The sequence below is a fragment of the Coniosporium apollinis genome, assembly GCF_000281105.1.
Source record: "Coniosporium apollinis CBS 100218 chromosome Unknown supercont1.1, whole genome shotgun sequence".
Taxonomy (NCBI): Eukaryota; Fungi; Ascomycota; class Dothideomycetes; genus Coniosporium; species Coniosporium apollinis.
In genome coordinates, this window is record NW_006913263.1 from 275,367 (window position 1) to 292,982 (window position 17,616).

A 17,616-nucleotide genomic window follows, 5' to 3' on the forward strand; every position below is an offset into this window, starting at 1 on the left:
TCACGAATCACCAGGGTACCTCATTGTATGCATGCACTCGACCCCTTCTCGCGCTGGATCGGCACTTCCGTTACGACCGTTAAACACAATCTGAACACGTTCTCAAACCGCGTCGTCGTTCTGCGGGACAGCCACTGTTACCCTACTGGGACTTTTACTTCGAGCCGATAGGTCTACACCTATATCCCGTTCGACCCAATATGTACATCACGCAACGTCTAATCAGAGTCCGCTCCAGCGCACACTTTGTGCATCTTACTTCGCCGTCGCCTTAGCTCCCTCTCGGGGTGGGCCCGCCGGCTTAACTCCAGCCTCGCCGGACTTGAAGAGCTCGTAACCCTCTTTAGCCGCCTCTTTGACGCTGACCTTGCCAGCACTTAGCGGAATCTGGTCAGCAGTTGCTATTCCAAATCACGCACATCGAACGCTTACACTATCTCTTGTACTTTGACCATGATGTCCCGGAAATCGTCGAAGATTGTGAATGGGACGTCTTCTCTAACGCAGTAGGAGACCAAGTCTATGTGCGATCAGCATTCTCCTCTTATACTGGAATCAGACCGAGCGAGCGAGAAGCATACCGTGGCCCTTCTTGGCGAAGAGAAGATCAGTCTCCCTTGCAGCTGAAAGGTCAGACACCCCGTCGCCAGCGTAAAACATTGTCGGTCGCTGATCCTCAGGTAGTCGCGCATACGGCCGAATAGTGAGTGATTTGTCATGGCCGAAGCCGCTGTTGCGACATCAGCAGAACGATATTGGGGAGTGTTGAGCAACTCTCACCTGTCATCGTGGAAGACAAGCTCCCATCCTCCCTCCTGATCGATGCTCTTACCCGGCCGCGCCCGGACGTTGTTGCCAACAACTTGCAACTTCTCCGCATCCTCGCCGAGGGAAGCCGAAAGCAGCGCTTTGATGATGGGTTCCATGCCAGACGAGAGGACAACGACGGGGATGTTGTTGTCCAAACACCACCGGAAGAAGGGCTTGAAGTGCGGGTCAAGCTTGATGTTGTCTACCAAGAACTGAATGCATTCCGGATAGGGCTTTGAGACACTGTCCATCATCTCTTTGAAGGAATCCCTAAAGCTTATCTTGCCATCGAGGACATCACGGTTCCCTTGACGACGCTTCTCTGGTCCGAAGCCGATGTTGTCGGTCTGTACTTCCAGTTACGATTGATCCTCTTGGAGTAGGTTGCAAACAAACCATGAAATCATTGCCTGTGGGGCATCAGCATTTATGAGATACTAATGGGTCAAAAACATGCAGTAGAGTTGAGCAAATCAGATTCCTGTGATGCTTCAAGAGGTGATATCAGGCGGCTAGGATGATAGATGAGCAGGCGGCGACTCACTGTCCTGCGTAGTGATCGTTCCATCGAAATCACTCCAGAAAATAAATTTATTTTCTGGAGTGATTTCGAGCGCTACTGAACCCATACTATCCACTGACTAGCTCGTAAAGCTGTACTCTACAGACGCGCAGGAATTGAAGAACAGAGAATGGAGAATTTGCTGCTGGAAATTGAAAAAGCAACACTCGTGATAATTGTTGAGTTTGAGATCTGCGATAGGCGTTGACACCACGCCATCCCGCAGAGCCGCGCACGCGAGAACAACACCAGACGCGAGTGACAGAAATCGCCGGACTCGCAAACTACCGGACCACGTCGGAAAAATGCTTCATCGCGACTGCGGCCCAGCGCTCGTTCGCCGTCAACTTCACAAAGGGATTTACGTTTAGCCGCCGAAGTAAGTTTTAAGATTGAACGATAGGACGTAAGCCTTGAGTCAGCTACCCAGGCTGTGTTATAGAGCATTATAATGATCGTAAACGGAGCTTTATTATTGATGCAGCCCTGAGTTTCTAGTTTCGCGGTGAGGCTTTTTTCCTGCCCGACGTGCGGACTTGCAACTCACTCCTAAATCACCGAAATCCATTAGATTCACCAAATCTCTAAAGATCTTTAGTCTAGCCATCCTACCTCTAGGTTGAGCTTACACATGTTTATATGGTAGCAAACCATGAAGGATTGCGCCTATTTATGACCTCCCTAAACTGACTAAAGACCTATCTGTTTTTCCGAGTCCGGCAATTTCTGTCACGCAGGTGCACCTCAGCCCTGTGAAGCGGAACAAAAGCTGAGGCCAGCAGCTGGTCCCTCTCCAATCCCCGGATCAAACTTCCAACCGAGTTCGTCGATGAATTGCTGGTCTGCGCTGCGAAGTGTGCTGCAACGCGGTGCAAGAGATGAGGCCGCTCCTTCAACATGCGTCCCGTACCATCGTTGATTTTGCGGCTCTCACAGCAGCTAAGAGAGCCGGACCCAGGCACCCATCGAACGCTTTCTTGACAGAGCTTTCCAGAAGCTCGACGGTGTGCATCCAATGCCAGTTCAGTGTGCTCTCTAGCAGGCAGTTCGGAACGAGCAGAAAACCACCTTCTCAATCCCAGCCGAAATTCCTCACCCACACCCGGAATTGGAGCTCATCGCGACCACGTCTGCAAGAGAAGCCACCTCCTCGGGAAGACCCGCTACCTTCCCGAGAAGAACAGCCACTTCTTCAGGAAGAAAAGCTACCGCAATCGGATGCCCCAGACCCAAGCGTGCCTCCTCGAGAAGACCTGCATCCTACTACGACGCCAGAACCCCCCATAGTGGACGCCGAAGCGGTCAGACGGGTGCCGGATGAGGAACTACCATCGCATAGAGAAAAGACAAGATGGGACATCTCAAAGCGCTTCTCACGGCTAATGGACGAGCTGCTGCCCAAACTGGCAACCGTCGGCCAGAAAGTCAATACGTTCACCGGTACCGACTATTCAGGTATTGAGGCACTGAGGCGGGAGATCAAAGAGCAAGGTACGGTCCCTGGTCATGGTCAATCAGGTGGTGCGCCGCCTTACCTAACATCCAACAGAACAGCTCGTCAAGTCCCGGCGCCTCGCAGTCAAGGACGCCAAAGAGCGGCTGGACGCCGCGCACGCCCAACAAGCGTCCTCCCAGAAAGAAGTTGTCGGCCTGCTTGAGCGCAAGCACTCGTGGTTAGCCGCCGATCTTGAACGCTACATGTCCCTCATCCGCTCGGAGCACGTCAACGACCAAGCCGTACAGGCCGCCAAAGACGCCGTCCAGGCTGCTGATGCGTCTTTGGAAGAGGCAAGGGCGCGGCTGGAGAAGCGGGAGCGGGCACAATACCATGAGGAGCAAATATGGAGCGACACTATCCGGAGAAACAGCACGTGGGTGACCATTGGGCTTATGGGGTTCAACACTTTCCTGTTACTCGTATCTTTGGCCATCTTCGAGCCGTGGAGGCGAAGACGGATAGTACGGGAAATCAAGGGTGCTCTAGACGAGAAAACGACAGCTGCTGCTCTGGCGCCTGCGGCAGCAGCACCGGCCACGGTGGAAGTCCCGACACCGCAGATTGAGGCCGAGATAGACACTATCGTTGAGCCTGCTGGTGTAACATTGGAGCGTATCGAAGACCCAGCTGTGCAAGATAAGCAACCCGCTGCTCAAGCATCAAAGAACGACGCGGATGTGCCGCTTGAGTCCCCGCTCGTGCAGCCGGCTGTGGCAGAAGTTTTTCAGGAGACCCTGGACCTGCCTTTACCGGAGCAACCTGTTCCAGAGGCTGCCGTGGGCGAAGCCTTCCCAACTCAACCCACGCCATCCTCTTGGTCTGACACCTGGGAAAGCTACAAGGTTCGCTTCCGAGACTTGTTTAGCGAGCGACATGTCACGGTACGGAAAGTCGATGTCACGACCGTTGCCCTCGAGGGTGTTGCCGCGGGCGCAGCGTTCGTCGGCTTGGTCGTGGTGCTTCTAAGACCGAAGTAAATGAATACTGCGGTCTTGGTGTACATGTGTAGTATAATATGTATGAGTTAGCCGTAGCCACGTTGGAATTCCCATGGCGGATAGATGCAGAGAAAGTGGCGATAGACCCCGTATTTTGTACATCTGACCGATGACGCGGCGCTTCACGCACGATACAAATATTCTCTCTTCACATCAGGCTGTTGGACTGTGTTCAGTATGTGATATATTATGGTTATCCTGAATGGCCAACTTGCGTATCTGACGTTCTGATGCTTTTGCGAGACCGGCCAATGAGCAGCAGTAGAATTCTGCTGACGCCAAGGATTCAGAGCTTCCTCCAGTTGAGGGAGCCTCCCGGCTCCGCGCTGTGTCCAACCAACCACCACCGAACTCCGCCAGGTACCATTTATGTACTCCCCCCGAGGCCCTCACTTGTTGAAACCCCCATATTGTTGCCTGATAACTCCAAACTCTCCCAGAGCCTGTCTGTCCGGGCATCCCTAACGGACTCGACCACATACGTTTACCTACCGGAGTTCCCTTCCCCAGCTACCCCACGCCCTGGCTGGGACTACGGCCGCGATTATCAGATCTGATCGTCTTCCCTCCACCATCTCCGCACTGCTTTGACAACATTCCTACAGTGTTCTGTCTCACGAAACAGCCTGTCTGAGGCTAGCAGCGGCAAAATATTATTCCTGTGAAGCGCTCGGGACGCAAACCTTCACCAGCAGCCGGCGGTACCTCTCGGTCACCGCTATCGGGTACTTGACAGCAGATGACAAGGCAACCCTCCAAGGAAGACCTCGAGTTGACAGAATCTCTCCGCCTCTTGACACAAGCCCGCGATCGATTCAACAACAACATCGATCCGCACTTACACACCGCTACTACTGGTTTCGAGGAAGTCCCGTCCACGTCAAACGGTACGAGTGGCGAGGCCGCCGAAGTCCCCGGGATCCAGGGCCTCGAAGACACCATGGCCTACCAGCACAACGCACCAGACCAAGCACCGTCGCCGAACCAAGAACCCAAAGCGCAAAAGGCAGCACGGAAAACGCAGGTCAACAATGCGCCCATACTAGGCCAAGTATGCAGGTGAGTAGCGCCGCGCGACCCATCCGATAGCGCTCACGGCGCGAGCTTCAGGACTTGTACTGACTGTACGCCAGCAACTGCGGCACGACACAAACTCCCCTATGGCGACGCTCTCCCGACGGCCAAACGATCTGTAACGCCTGTGGCCTCTACCGGAAGTCGCGTAACCAAGACCGCCCGGTGAATCTCAAGCGCAACGCTCAAGCAGCAGCCGCGTCGCAGCAGAGCCAGCTTTCCGGCCAAGCTCAGGACCAGAGTTCATCTCCAGCTGCTAACCAGGGCACGCACCGCGCGACTTATGTCGCCGAGGTCCACACAGCGGGCACTTGTCCAGGCGGCGGACGATGTAATGGCACTGGAGGTCAGCAAGGATGCAGTGGATGCCCCGCTTACAACAATCGGGTGTCGAAGACAGCTCAGTTCGCCCTCGCCCAGGTCAACACACAACGGCAGGACACGGATAGCCCTCAACCGATGGGAGAAGCACTGACCGCGGCCATGAATGGAAGCAACATTACGTCGGGCGTGTCGGAGTCCGCTTTTAACGAGACTACCAATCTCATGCCCGCCTGTCAAAACTGTGGCACTACCATCACTCCGCTATGGAGGCGGGACGACCACGGCCACACTATTTGCAACGCTTGCGGTATGGCTACCAGACTTACCCGATCGTTGAATTAAACCTAGCTGACACAACCACCAGGCCTTTTCTACAAGCTCCACGGCAAGCCTCGGCCCGTCAAAATGAAGAAGCAGGAGATTAAACGCCGAAAACGCGTCGTCCCCGCCATATCCGGCCAGCTCACCGTCACCCCCGGTCAACAGCAAGCAAACCAAGCGTTCGACCCCTCTCTTTCGCCCAACCCACACACCACTACCTTTCCCGAACCCAGCGGTGCCGTCGGCGGTGCCGTCGGTGGAGCAGTCGGTGGAGCAATCACCCACCACGACCCCACCACCACCAACAACCTCCCAGCGCCCGAAGCCGAAGACACCCGCTCATACGGCCCTCCCCCGGTCGACTTCACGCACCACTACCAGCAAAGCCACACCAACGGCCACCACCGCCACGGACTGGCCCAAAACCATGCACTACCGCCAGACGCCCAACGGAATCGAAATCTACGCAAACGCTCCTTCTCGGACGCCGAAGGCGACAGCGAGCGCTACACCCCGGAAGCGACGAACGGGGATGCTCCGCTGCATACGCAGCTTCATGCCGCGGCTATTGACCCAGCGCTGGACCAGGAGCCGCTCAGACGACCGCCCGGTATGGGGGTTGGGGCCGGCTCGACGAGTCCGGAGACGGGCGCGCAGAAGCGGGCGAGGTTGCAGAGGAATTTGGCGAGGTTACAGCAGGAGATGGCGATGATGCAGAGTGAGCTGCGGGACATCGATGCTGGCGGGACGGCGGCGTGAGGGCAAGCGGGGGCGGGAGGGTTCGGGGCTGATTTTCAGGGCGTTGTGGCGGATGGGATGTGGTGTTGGGATACTGTTTGCTTCAGCGCTTAGATACCTCTTGAATTTAGGGACTGTGCAGGATGGGCTGGCAGGCGAAGGCTTTGACTTCTGGAAAATATACCTGAGAGGATCTGAACTCGGTGGGGGCTTGCTGTGAAGCGTTAAGCTCGGTGGCTGGGGCTACGCTGGTCGGAGCACGAATGCTTCAAGCCTTTGCAATACAGGTTGACGGACTTGGGGCTGTGTGGGGCTGTCCCAGCGTAGCGTTGCGTTGGCACTTGCTGAAGAACTCACCTTCATCCAGCTTCGGCGTGTGAACTCCCAAAAGGCAGCTGATCATGCTGCGTAACTTACAACGCTAGTAAAGCCCTCTAGGCGCCCGAAAAGAATGGAGCGATAGTTACAAGAAGTCCGCTCCAACCCCCGCTCCCTCCTTCCCTCTTAAGCCCTCCACACAAGCGGCCCACCTCCCACAACCACCACCTCACCACCGTCCCCCAACAACTCCCGCATCTCCCACACAACCCCAGCGCCTCCCCCCGCGTCCTCCAAAATTCCCCACTCCCGGCCCCAACACCCCTCCCCGCTGCATCATCCTCGCACAGCGCACCCCGCTCACACCTGCTCAGCGCCCCACCCGGCATCAGCATCTCGCATATTGGCCGGCGGCTCGATGGACGGGATGTACTCGAGCACGACGTAGGCGAGCCCGACGAGGCCGATCAGCGCGCCGGACGTGTATTTCCACCATCGGTCGCCGACGATGACGCTGCCGATGAAGATGTAGACTGTGGGGTTGTTCGGTGCGGTCAGTTTTGAGATGAAGAAGAGGGTGATGTTGGAGCGTTGGGGGGCTTAGGGGGGAAAGGGGAGTAGGGAGGAGAGGGGGGGGGCGGGGGCGGGGGGATCAGGCTTACAAACGCCGCGCCCGATGAAACTGAACATGAAGGAGGCGTATTTTGCTATTTGGGGCGGGATCTGGAATTCTGTTTCGCGGGGGTTGGTGGTGTTAGTTATGGGTGGTTCGCTGAGGCGAAGACGCGGAGCGTTGCGTGTCGAGCTTGATGGTGGGATATATCCGAGAAGCAGTATGGCGAGGATGGCTGGGGTTTTTACGGACCTAGGTATCCAGTTGCTGGGACGCGCAATTGGTTGTTAGCTCGCCGCATCTTGCTTCTCGCTTCTTTACCGTCTAGCATCGCCGAGGGAGCTGCTCACCAAGCCCGAAAATTATCACATAGACCGCGATGATAACGCTATGTCTGTCGCCGGGAAAAGAACAGCGTCAGCCCCTCCTGCTGTGTTTGTTTCCGGGAGTTGTAATCGCGCGCGCAGAACCGTATGCGCCTGGGCGTGAAAGGGGGTCCGACTACTGACATCTGTATGGTCGGGAAAAATTGGCCGACGCCTCCTAGGATCATGAAGACGCCGACGGCGAGATTGACTATGCGGCTGCAGCAGAATCATCAGCGATTGCTTCTGTCACAAGCGCATCGAGCGAGCTGGCACTGAGGGTCTGTGGATCGCTCGAGCGCATGGAAGGCGTACAAGATGTCTGAGAAGTCCATTGTTGCGGCGTTGTTGGTCGGGTTTGGGGGAGATTTGCGGAGCTGGTGCGTGACAGAGAGCCGGCTTTGGAGGAGCTGTTATGAAATTCGGGCAATTCGGAGGTGGTGCTGAGGTAACAAAGGCGCGCCTGCCTGCGTGAGCTTTCCCGTCCGTCGAAACGCTCCGGGCGCTCGGGGTGGCTGGGCATTGGACTCGCTTAGGGGAAACGTCATCCCTGTGGCTCAACCGCTCCCAAAAGCGTCCGCCTAAACGGACGCGTGTCGTGGGGGGGACTGCTGCATTTCCGTTAAAGACACGCCGAGATCACATACAGAACGCAATGTATGGGTAAGGTATCTGATGGTTCAAGTGTTGCTGTACAGTTTTGATGCTAAGCCACCACGCATGCCGTGTCCTCATACCATCCCTGTCGTCCAGAGCACATCTCTCAAACGAACCCCCTTTTTCCCTGTGGATATACACAAATCGAGCTCAAGTGTACAATTAGATTAACGCCGTTCCATGCATACATCTACAATGCGATCCGGCCAAACAAAGCGGGAGACGCCACGTCCCGTTGAACGCCACGTTTTAAGAACAAGTACGCTAACTCACGGGTCGGCCGACTGAGGATTTGGGACATTTTGCAGGTAGACGTCTGGCACCTTGGGTACCTGCGGGCTCTGCTGCGTCTGGGCGCGTATCGCCTCCCGAGTCCGCTCCTTGTCTCTCGCGTCGCCGCCTCCGCCGGTCAGCCTGCGCGTGGCGGAGCGCCAACCCGATCGCGTGCCCTGCGTAAATCTGTCGAAAGTCGAGGGTTTGTCATTGGTAGACGCGCGCGATGTCGTGAGCTCATCGTCTGAGATCGACTCGTCGTTTTCGTCGAGTCGAAATTCACTCCCGGGAGGCGTGCGCTGGATGACTGTTGGAGGCGAAGTCACAGATCGCGAGTGCAAGCCGGGACGAGGTTGGGCCAGCGCAGCCACCAAGGTGGGTACAGTCGGCACTGGTGGTATAGCAGGCGCGGTGAAAGCTGTGGGTGTCATGATCCCGGGATCTCGAGAGTATCTCATATCTGCAAAGCCGGTCTGGAATGAGGTGACGCTGGCGTTGCGCGTAAGGGACTTGTGCAGTATCGGCGCCGTCTGCTGGTCGTAGACATTCTCGCGAGCGTCGGAAACCCCATTGGCGCTTGTAAAGCGGCTTAAGCCTGGGCTTGTGGGCAAGCTGGGCATACTGTTGTTATCCACCATGGTCTCGTCGTCGAAGAAGTCGTCGAGACTGTCAAGTTGCGAAACAAGCTCTCCGATATGAGCATCACCTCGGACTTCCTCAGAGGTCATCGTTGCTGTTCGATATTCAGGGAAGTAGCCGTGATACTCCTCCTCCTGGCGGAACTCGATCTTGGGAGTCGCGACTTCGGCAGTACTCACGGCTGCGTTTGTCACACAAGTGTAGAACACTGCGTGTACATTGTTTCTCGTGCTTTGAGATTGATCGGCCGGCATGGGAATTGACCATCCAGTCTCCTCGGGTATACCATACAAACTCTGCGTGCGCTCGTACTCCTTGCGGAAAGCGCGACTCGAATGAGCGCCAGCCATGCTCATCCGCAAGTGGTGTCGGTCTAGAGGCGTCGGTGCACCAGACATTGTCATAACATTGTCGAGTACCTGCAGAGCCTGCGGGCAGAACTCGGTCTGCAGTAGTCTCAGCAGTGGTGAGATAAGGTCAGGGCCCTTGGCGGCTATTTCGGGCTTCCGCAGATCGATATCAGGTACGATAACGCAGAGAAGCTGCATCGTCTTGATTTTGAACCATGGAAGCTTGTTAGTAAGGAGGCCCAGCAAGAAGACCAAGCACTGGTATTCCAGGTCTGGCAGGAACGATGTCCGTATGGCTGAGACTATCTGGGCCAGGAAGTCTTTGCCTGCCCGGTACCGGAAGTTCGCAAAGCCATTCAGTGCTCTTGCTATATGGTCGCAGTTCTGACTCCCCGCCACTGCAGCCAGCGTCGTTGCTGAAGACAATGTGAGGGGGTCCCTGACATCCTCGTCGAAGGAGCGAAGGAAGCGCGGTAAATTAGCTAAGACAACAAAAAGCAGACGGCTGTTGTCTCCGACCAGCTCGTTCGGCGGGAGGGCAACGAGCCTCTCGAGCAATCTGAGCGATCGGTCGAGGCATATACTTGATCTGACCCCCTTGTAGATGAGTCCCGCTAACCCTGCAAACCCGCCGTCCCACTTCTGGGGCTGGCAGTCTTTGAGGACCTTGACAACAGCCGGGTCGCCAATGTTGATTTTGTCGAGTAGCTTGTCCAGCATATCCAAGCTCTCCATGAATTCCCGCTCATGGATCGTATCCAAGCATGCGCAAGTCGTCCAGAATAGCTGAGGGCATTGCATGATATCCTCAGAACTCAGTGATTGGATGATTGTCTTGAGCGTTGTGACGATCTCCATAGAGAACGTTTGGATATCCCCTTCGTCATCAGAGATTGTGTTTGATAGACGTGCAAGCATGTCCGCAAGCATTGGCTGATCCAATGTGCTGGACACGCAACGGAACAACTGGAACGAGCGACATGCTAAATGGCGCACCGGACAAGATGTAGCCCAGTGTAGGATCATCTTGCCCCAATCCTCGCGGAAGCCGGGATACATCAATCCAAATATCTTGAGGACTTCGTCGGCGACATAGGCCATGGCTGCAGGCACTCGGGGACCAAGGTCATCTTCACGATCACCATTGTTCTCCTCATAGCCCCAAACAACCTTTGGGTCATTTCGACGAACTGACTCAATGAAGTCCTCGATGGAACGCTTGTCCGGAGTTGTACGGTCGTTCTCGATTTTCGAGATAACCAATTCATGGATGAGATGGACGAGCATCTCGCGTGCCTGATCTTGAACTAGCGGCGTGTAATGGTCCCACAGGACAAGGACAACTTGCAACAGCAATGGTATCTGCTCTTTTGCTAGCTGCAGAGGGGGCACCATAAGGTCTACTAGCAAGACTAGGCACAGCTGACCCATGGAGAATCCTGTCTAACGGAGGTTAGCTGAGCGTCATGAATTGGGCCATAGTGAAGGCTTACCTGCTTGTTGCTGGTGGGTAGGACCTGACCCAAGTCTGCTAAGTAAGGTAACGCTGCAGCGTCTGGCGGTATAAGAGTAGGCTCTCGCTTCTCCGTGACCATGGCCTTCGGTGTTATTTGCAAAAGTAAGAACTCCACCACTTTAAGCCCTGCTGGTGTACTGGACATATAGACTACGATCTGCTTGACGTAATCCACAAAATTCTGTTCCCTCTTGTCGAGACACAGAGATATGATGAAGTTAAGGATAAGCTGTACGTTCCCCGCGTGCGGACCAGTGGCCAATGCTTGCCACAGCGCTTGGATTTCATTGTGAAGGGCTGTCCCGCACCGAACAGTGATCTCGAACAGGTTGACAAGAACCATGTACGAATTTGCCGTAGGACCGCCATTGGGATCCAGTTGGAGATTGATGGTCTGAATCCAAGGTAACATCGCTGCTACCATGTTCCGCTGGTGATCGGGGTTCAAATCCCTGAAGTGTACGGAGAATTCGGAGAAGACGTGGAAGGCGAGTTCCGAGTGTTGGTTCGCCAATCTGCGCGATACCTCGAACTGAGCCAGCTTGTAAACAGCAATAGTCTTATCAGAGATGCTAATGTCCAGGTCCTGCAACTTCGAGCTTCTTTCCAGCCGTTCCTCGACGGTCCGCAACAGACGCGCGGATTTCATACGAAGTGCGTTGCTTTCGTTGCCGAGTGTATACAACCCGGCACCCAACACTTTCCAGAAGGGCAAAACGAAATCGTCGCGTTCTGTCAGCAGCTGCGTAACGACTTCAAAGTAGCTTTCCAACGCCTTTGGTGATTTTGCGACATAACACTTCTCGATCGATCGCGCGAGGAGATATGGATGTTGCCTATTGTGCAGGATGAGGTTTTTGAGGGCCCTACGTCCAATGGCGTGCATCCTGTCACTAGCAGTTTCGAAGATAGTGTCGATCCACGAGAGCATACGGCGTACGTCAAATTGCAGGTTGACCTTACTGTCCGTGGTGATACTCACCGGCCCGCCCTTGCGCATCACGTTAGCAACGGTCCATGAAGCAACAGGCGTTGAAGACTTACACATAGCGCTGCCATCGCACTAAGCGCCGCTGTACGTAGATTTCGCTTCTCTATCTCCATCGCAGCTGTCCGAATGTCTTTGTTGCCGAGGTCGTGCTCACGGTCAAGAATCGATCTCCGCATTGTGTCTTCCCGCTGGCGTATTTGACTCTGATTGGGAGAGTAACCACACCAGTCTTCCATGAGGGCGAACGCGGCCTTCCTAGCCTGGAAGGGCATCCATCGGATGGGATCCTTAGTCTTGTTGATGCCCTCAAATAATTCCTCGACTAACCCACAGTAGTGGGTGCGCAGCTTGTGAAAGCTCCACTCAGTCTGTATCTCGGCGTCATTGAGGAACAAGCGGAGATCTTTAGTGTAATTGACCAGGTTGTTCAAGATCCATTCGTCATTGTACGCTTCTGCGGACTGAAGGAAGTGTGATGTCAATTTGTAAACATGAGTGATCTCGGTCCGGAGATGATCGGTGTGAGGGTTACGACGGGGACTGCTGGCCGAGCGTTGGTGCGTTGTAAGGCGGACTTTCGCCTCGTCGGAGCAAGTTGAGACCGCGTTCTGCATCGATTCCAGCAAGGTGCGGTACAAGTTCACGTTTATGGAACCTAAGCCTACGGCAACAGCTTCACGAATTGCTGGGCTCTCGGCGGCCAGGAAGGGTATTACTCTAGCGAAGAGATCTCCGGCTGATTGGACTTTGCTTTGGCTTCGCTGCGAAGATTTTGAAGGGTTCCGTATGTGCTGCTGACCCGGCTGTGGAGGGCTTTGTTGCTGGCTACCTGCGTTTGTGAGCGTTGTGCAGGCGAAGATCAAGTAGAGCTTCCACTGCTCGACCACAAGTTCGGGCGCGGTTGACGCCAGTCGGCCAACAACTCGGCTTTGCGCCGATTCCAGCGAGGTGTATGGAACCGAGCGTGTTCCTTCAGTCAGCGCGACCAGAGTCCTTTGCATCTGAGACAGCCGCGCACAGACTATGTCTCTTGTCAGAGTGACCGCAAAGGGGCATACCTCGAAGCTGAGTCGAATCAAGTTGGGGAAAATTTTGAACCACAGGGTAGAATCGTAGGCAACATCGCTACTGCAAAGTTCAACCAGCGTGCTTTGCAGGTTGCTCTTCCTCATCCCTCGCTGCAGGCGGCTTCGCTCGGCTAGAGACAACTTCTCATCATTGACGTCCATGACCTTTTGAGGGCTGCCCTCCATGATACGAATGACCCTGGTGCTGTCCTTGCCAAGAGCAGTGTCGAACTCAGTGACAAGCCGCAATACTGTGACCGCAAAGGAGCGAACTCGTCTGGATGGGGAGCAAAGGAAGAAAAGCCCATGGGACTCGATCTCATCGACGTGGGCCCAAACACCTGAAAGATCGAGCTGAGCACCCCGGCTGCCTGACATCCCATCTTCTCCAGGCTCCGCGGTAGCCTTTTTGCTTTTCTGCTTGATCTCCTCAATCCATATATGCAGCAGCTCGACGTAGAGCCTCAACGTGTTCTCAATGTGACCGGCACCTAGCATTCCGCCGTCGGACATGGTGGCGTACCGATCGTCGTAATTGAAGATAAATCGAGCGAACCCGACAGTGACTTGTTGTGCATGCGACTGTCGAGCTATAGATTTGAGAGACTGCGCCGAAGAGGCCGCAATGTTTCGGTGCACGTGCGCTGTGCCTGTGCAAAGCAGGTTGATGAGGGAGTTGAATGGAATGTGCGGCGACAAGCAGCGAGGTAACGCTTGGACAGCAACGTGCAACAGATCATAGAATCCCTGCTTGGGGTCCGCAGGACCATAACTATCGTCGCGACGGGCAAAACTGAAGGCGTCGGCCATAGGTGTTTTTGGGGTTTGTGCAGAGAACTTCTCGTCTAACACAGCCTGCCCACCGAAAGCGTTGTCACAGATGATTGTGATCTCCCCTAGCACTTTACAGAACCTGATGTAGTATTCCTTCGTTATCTCTGGAAATCCCGCAGTCGTCACCGGTCTGGAAAGACGTTCTTCCTTGATAGTTGTTGCCCTTGGTGGCGGCTGAACGACTGGACGCGGACTCGCCGGTAGGGACATGATCTCGGTTGCGTCAACGTAAGGATCGTGGTCGAACGTGACAGGAAATGGTGGCTGCTCGCCCTTTTCGAGATCGGCCATAATGGCAAGAAAAGCGCGAATGCCGATCACCATTCTTTCGGGCTCTAGATTCTCAACTTTCAGGTCTTTCCCAGATGCAAATTGCTCGGAGTTCAGCAGTGGAAAGATTATTGTCCTGAAGCAGAAGTCTTGGTGCGAGAATCCAATAATACGTATCAACTGAATGATTGGCTCCGCAATGGCAGTCTCGGTTGAGAGATACGACTTCTTGCCGGGTTGAAAGACCAGACGAACAATCTCGTCCAATTTCCGCACTGTAACATTCTGCGTATCAGAGTTCCTGTACAGGTACGTCCAGACCAGGCGACAGATGCCTCTAAGTGCAACTGCACGGGTTGTCCGTTCCTTAAGTCTGGACTGTAGGGGCAGAACTAGTTGCTGCCACTGCGAGGCGAACACGTCCACTGGAGAGACACACAATAGCACCGCCATCAGTGGAAAAGCCTCCAACCAATGTTTTGGCTTGGCCATCATGAGGAGTAGTCTTGCCCTGATCGTGTCGATGGCGGTTTTCCACTGTGGTACATTGAGTTCTGAGGTGGCTTTTGCTGCTATTGGCAGTAGCAATTCTCTGAAGAGTTGACAGTATGAGTATTTGACTGGTTGTCCATGCACATTGGCAAACAGCTTCGCAAGCGACTGCATGAACTCGCACGATCTTTCCCAGGCGTCTTCTGGATAGAACCTGACACGCAGATGTCGCATACCCTTTACTATCAGTACAGCCCTCGCTTCGACTTCTCTGTTAGCCAGCCCTTTCACGCCCAGATGGTTTTGCATCTTCTCCAGATCTTTAACAAATCTGTCTGACACGTGATCAAAGTTTATTTCACTCATTACGCCAAGCAGCTGACTGAATATCACCCAATTAGCGTGCCTGAGGGGCGAGCTGTCCAAAGATGCTGGATCCGCTGCCGTCAATTGAGTGTAGATAATGTCTTCAAGGCGGTCGGCCATCTCAGGGGTAACGCATGCTAAGCTGCTCTGGCCTATGATCTCAATAAGCACCCGGCACAACAGATAGATTGAGACTGTCGAGCGTCGTTCGGCTTGCGCCACGACAGTCTCGCGTGCAGATATGGAACTTTGCAGACTTGGCTTCGCTGCGTGACTCGTATGGGCGTCAACATTTGTTTGGATGCCTTCTGCATTTCTACGGGGTAGAAGACCGTTTGTTGGTGGAGTTATGCCACGCTGCTGGAGATGCTTAGCTACGGACTTCCAACGTCCGTCGAGAAACCGCTCACCTGATACAACTGCGCGAGTTCCGCTCTTGCGTTGGTTGCGGCTTCGCTCTTGGCCTTGCGCCAAAACATCAAGGTGTCAATAAGTGGTTTTGGTTTCTGGCGTGCGATGTGACCCAAGGCTGAAATAAGCTGATCGAAACTTGGATCGACACCAGGTCCACAGATGAGCTCAACCCTGGGCTCAGGGAGCTCCGGGTTAGTGATACATTGATTGATCTTCTGATCTGCTTGGCCAACGAACTGCGACATCTAGGCATTAGTACGTACGCATTGCTATGACTGATCTATTACTGACAGCATTGAAGAGGTGATGCAACGCATATTCGCCAACGGTCTTAAGATCCTGCTGCTGATGATGATGTCGTGACTGAGACCGGGCGTGGCTGAGTTCCCGCTTCGCTTTGCCGCTCTGCATCCGCTCCGGCCTTCGCGCACTAGGCGGCGTTGATGCGCCGTTCAGAGCTCGCTCTCCAAAGGCTATAGAAGGCGGACTGGTTTGCTTTGCTACGGAGTGCGCAGCGCCTGGGAGATCATTCGAGATCGCAGCCTCTTTTTCCTCATCCTGAGACATATTGGCTCCATCTAAAAGTCTTTGAACGGCTGCCGCTCCGGCAGCTGCGGTATTCTGCGGACTGAGTGGACTGGTTGCTGGCGAGTTCACGAAGCTCGTGTTGCGCGAGTGTTGTATGCCATGAACAGTCGACGCCTGACGAACGTGCCCGTAGGACTGAGAGGTTGTTCGCTCCAAGGCTCTATCTGGACTTCGCCCAGGACGCGACACGCCCGGTGTGTGGGTTCGAGAGGATGGCGCCCGGCCTGACGACGCTGTGAGCGCGCGGCCTCGTGTCACTGAAGGTTCGCGGGAAGGGACCGAAGGAGCCGAGGGGACTGCGGGGAGGTCTGGATGGTGCGACACGGTTCCAGCATGGTGTCGTGCTTGCGGTGGTAGGGGAGCAGCTGTAGCAGTGGCGAGTTAGTTATTGTTTGACCGGATGACAAGTGCAGCGAGCTGTCTACGAGTGGTGTAGGGGGGAAGATGCCATCATGAAGCACGCAGGCGAGCATTGGCGTAAGTGGAGGGATGCTTGGGTGCGCAGCCGGGCGGATGTTTGAGGAAGTTGATATTGATGACAATCCCCTCACTTACACATCCCGCGAGTGTGCCGCTCGTCATTTGTGCGCAAGGAGACGGCCTACACGATGATCATGGTGTTTAGTGCTAAGTGGAGGAGTTTGCGTGGCAGCGACAATGCTAACGACCGTTTCGAGACGCTCAAGCGGCCAACAGCCGGGGGATCTGAAGCGTCTCCAGCGGTCCCTGTGTGCCTGACAGCTGCAGGCTCGTGAGCTGGCCCAATAGGAACCAGTGCTCTCGACGCTGAGTGGAAAAGAAAGCGTCCACACGCCGAGGACACGGAATTGACATTTGCTCGCTCCTTGGCTGCATCAATCGCGACCGCGGCCTCATCCCGCACCCCCAGAGGCGCAGGGCCGTCGCTGAAACGAAGCCGGCATTTCCATGCACCTGGGAAGACCCCCTCGAACCCCATGGAGGGGTTGTCTAATTATCCCTGTTACGAGTAGACATCACGTAGGAATGGTGCTTGCAGGGTGATAAAGTGACTGTCCATAGGTAAATTCACGTCTTGCACATATGGATCGGCCGTGAAGCCCGTCTGGGCAGTCATGGTTGGGGGCGGCGTTGAAGTCACCAAGAATAGCAGTAGCTGTACCGCCAGCGCTTCGGGTGAGCTGAGCATGTAATCTCATGTCAGATGCTGTGCTCATGGGGAACAAGTTGCGAGTGGTCAGGCTGTGGGAGGCTCACCAAAAGACTGCTCCGTTCAAAGCGGCGTCCCCAGCAGCCGGGCGGCTCTCGGATTGCCTGCGTTCGGCAGGTGAGCACGGGCCGGCGGCGTGGCGTTGAGGGAAGTCCTCCGATGAGACGGCCAGAGGACGTTCCGCGCTTCGATGACGGGGCTGCCGAAGGCTGCAACTTAGTCTATGATATTGTTCGGACAGCCGCCGCCTCTGCAAGAGCCACTTGCGCACTTCTGTCTCTCGTCACCTCCGAATTTTGTGTTGGCGTCTGTCTGAAGCCGTCTGACATATATCGGTCGTGACATCTGG

The 17,616-nt window shown here is 55.0% G+C and overlaps 5 protein-coding genes across 5 annotated transcripts; 2 read left to right on the forward strand and 3 right to left on the reverse strand.

Annotated features, from left to right (window-relative positions):
- Positions 1-255: 255 nt before the first annotated feature.
- Positions 256-1,439, reverse strand: W97_00097 (uncharacterized protein; the record flags this gene model as incomplete). The annotated part of the gene is made up of 6 exons (XM_007778014.1): positions 256-376; positions 433-520; positions 582-730; positions 781-1,157; positions 1,207-1,220; positions 1,355-1,439. The coding sequence occupies 6 exons, from the start codon at positions 1,437-1,439 to the stop codon at positions 256-258; spliced, it is 834 nt and encodes a 277-aa protein (XP_007776204.1).
- An 811-nt stretch (positions 1,440-2,250) lies between these two features.
- W97_00098 (uncharacterized protein) lies at positions 2,251-3,847 on the forward strand (the record flags this gene model as incomplete). The annotated part of the gene is made up of 2 exons (XM_007778015.1): positions 2,251-2,863; positions 2,922-3,847. The coding sequence occupies 2 exons, from the start codon at positions 2,251-2,253 to the stop codon at positions 3,845-3,847; spliced, it is 1,539 nt and encodes a 512-aa protein (XP_007776205.1).
- A 760-nt stretch (positions 3,848-4,607) lies between these two features.
- W97_00099 (uncharacterized protein) lies at positions 4,608-6,346 on the forward strand (the record flags this gene model as incomplete). The annotated part of the gene is made up of 3 exons (XM_007778016.1): positions 4,608-4,927; positions 5,002-5,573; positions 5,631-6,346. 3 exons carry the CDS (start codon positions 4,608-4,610, stop codon positions 6,344-6,346), a joined length of 1,608 nt encoding a protein of 535 aa, XP_007776206.1.
- A 657-nt stretch (positions 6,347-7,003) lies between these two features.
- W97_00100 (uncharacterized protein) lies at positions 7,004-7,333 on the reverse strand (the record flags this gene model as incomplete). Its single annotated transcript, XM_007778017.1, has 2 exons — positions 7,004-7,176; positions 7,306-7,333. 2 exons carry the CDS (start codon positions 7,331-7,333, stop codon positions 7,004-7,006), a joined length of 201 nt encoding a protein of 66 aa, XP_007776207.1.
- A 1,214-nt stretch (positions 7,334-8,547) lies between these two features.
- Positions 8,548-16,057, reverse strand: W97_00101 (uncharacterized protein; the record flags this gene model as incomplete). The annotated part of the gene is made up of 5 exons (XM_007778018.1): positions 8,548-10,983; positions 11,034-12,047; positions 12,101-15,445; positions 15,487-15,726; positions 15,782-16,057. 5 exons carry the CDS (start codon positions 16,055-16,057, stop codon positions 8,548-8,550), a joined length of 7,311 nt encoding a protein of 2,436 aa, XP_007776208.1.
- Positions 16,058-17,616: the final 1,559 nt, after the last annotated feature.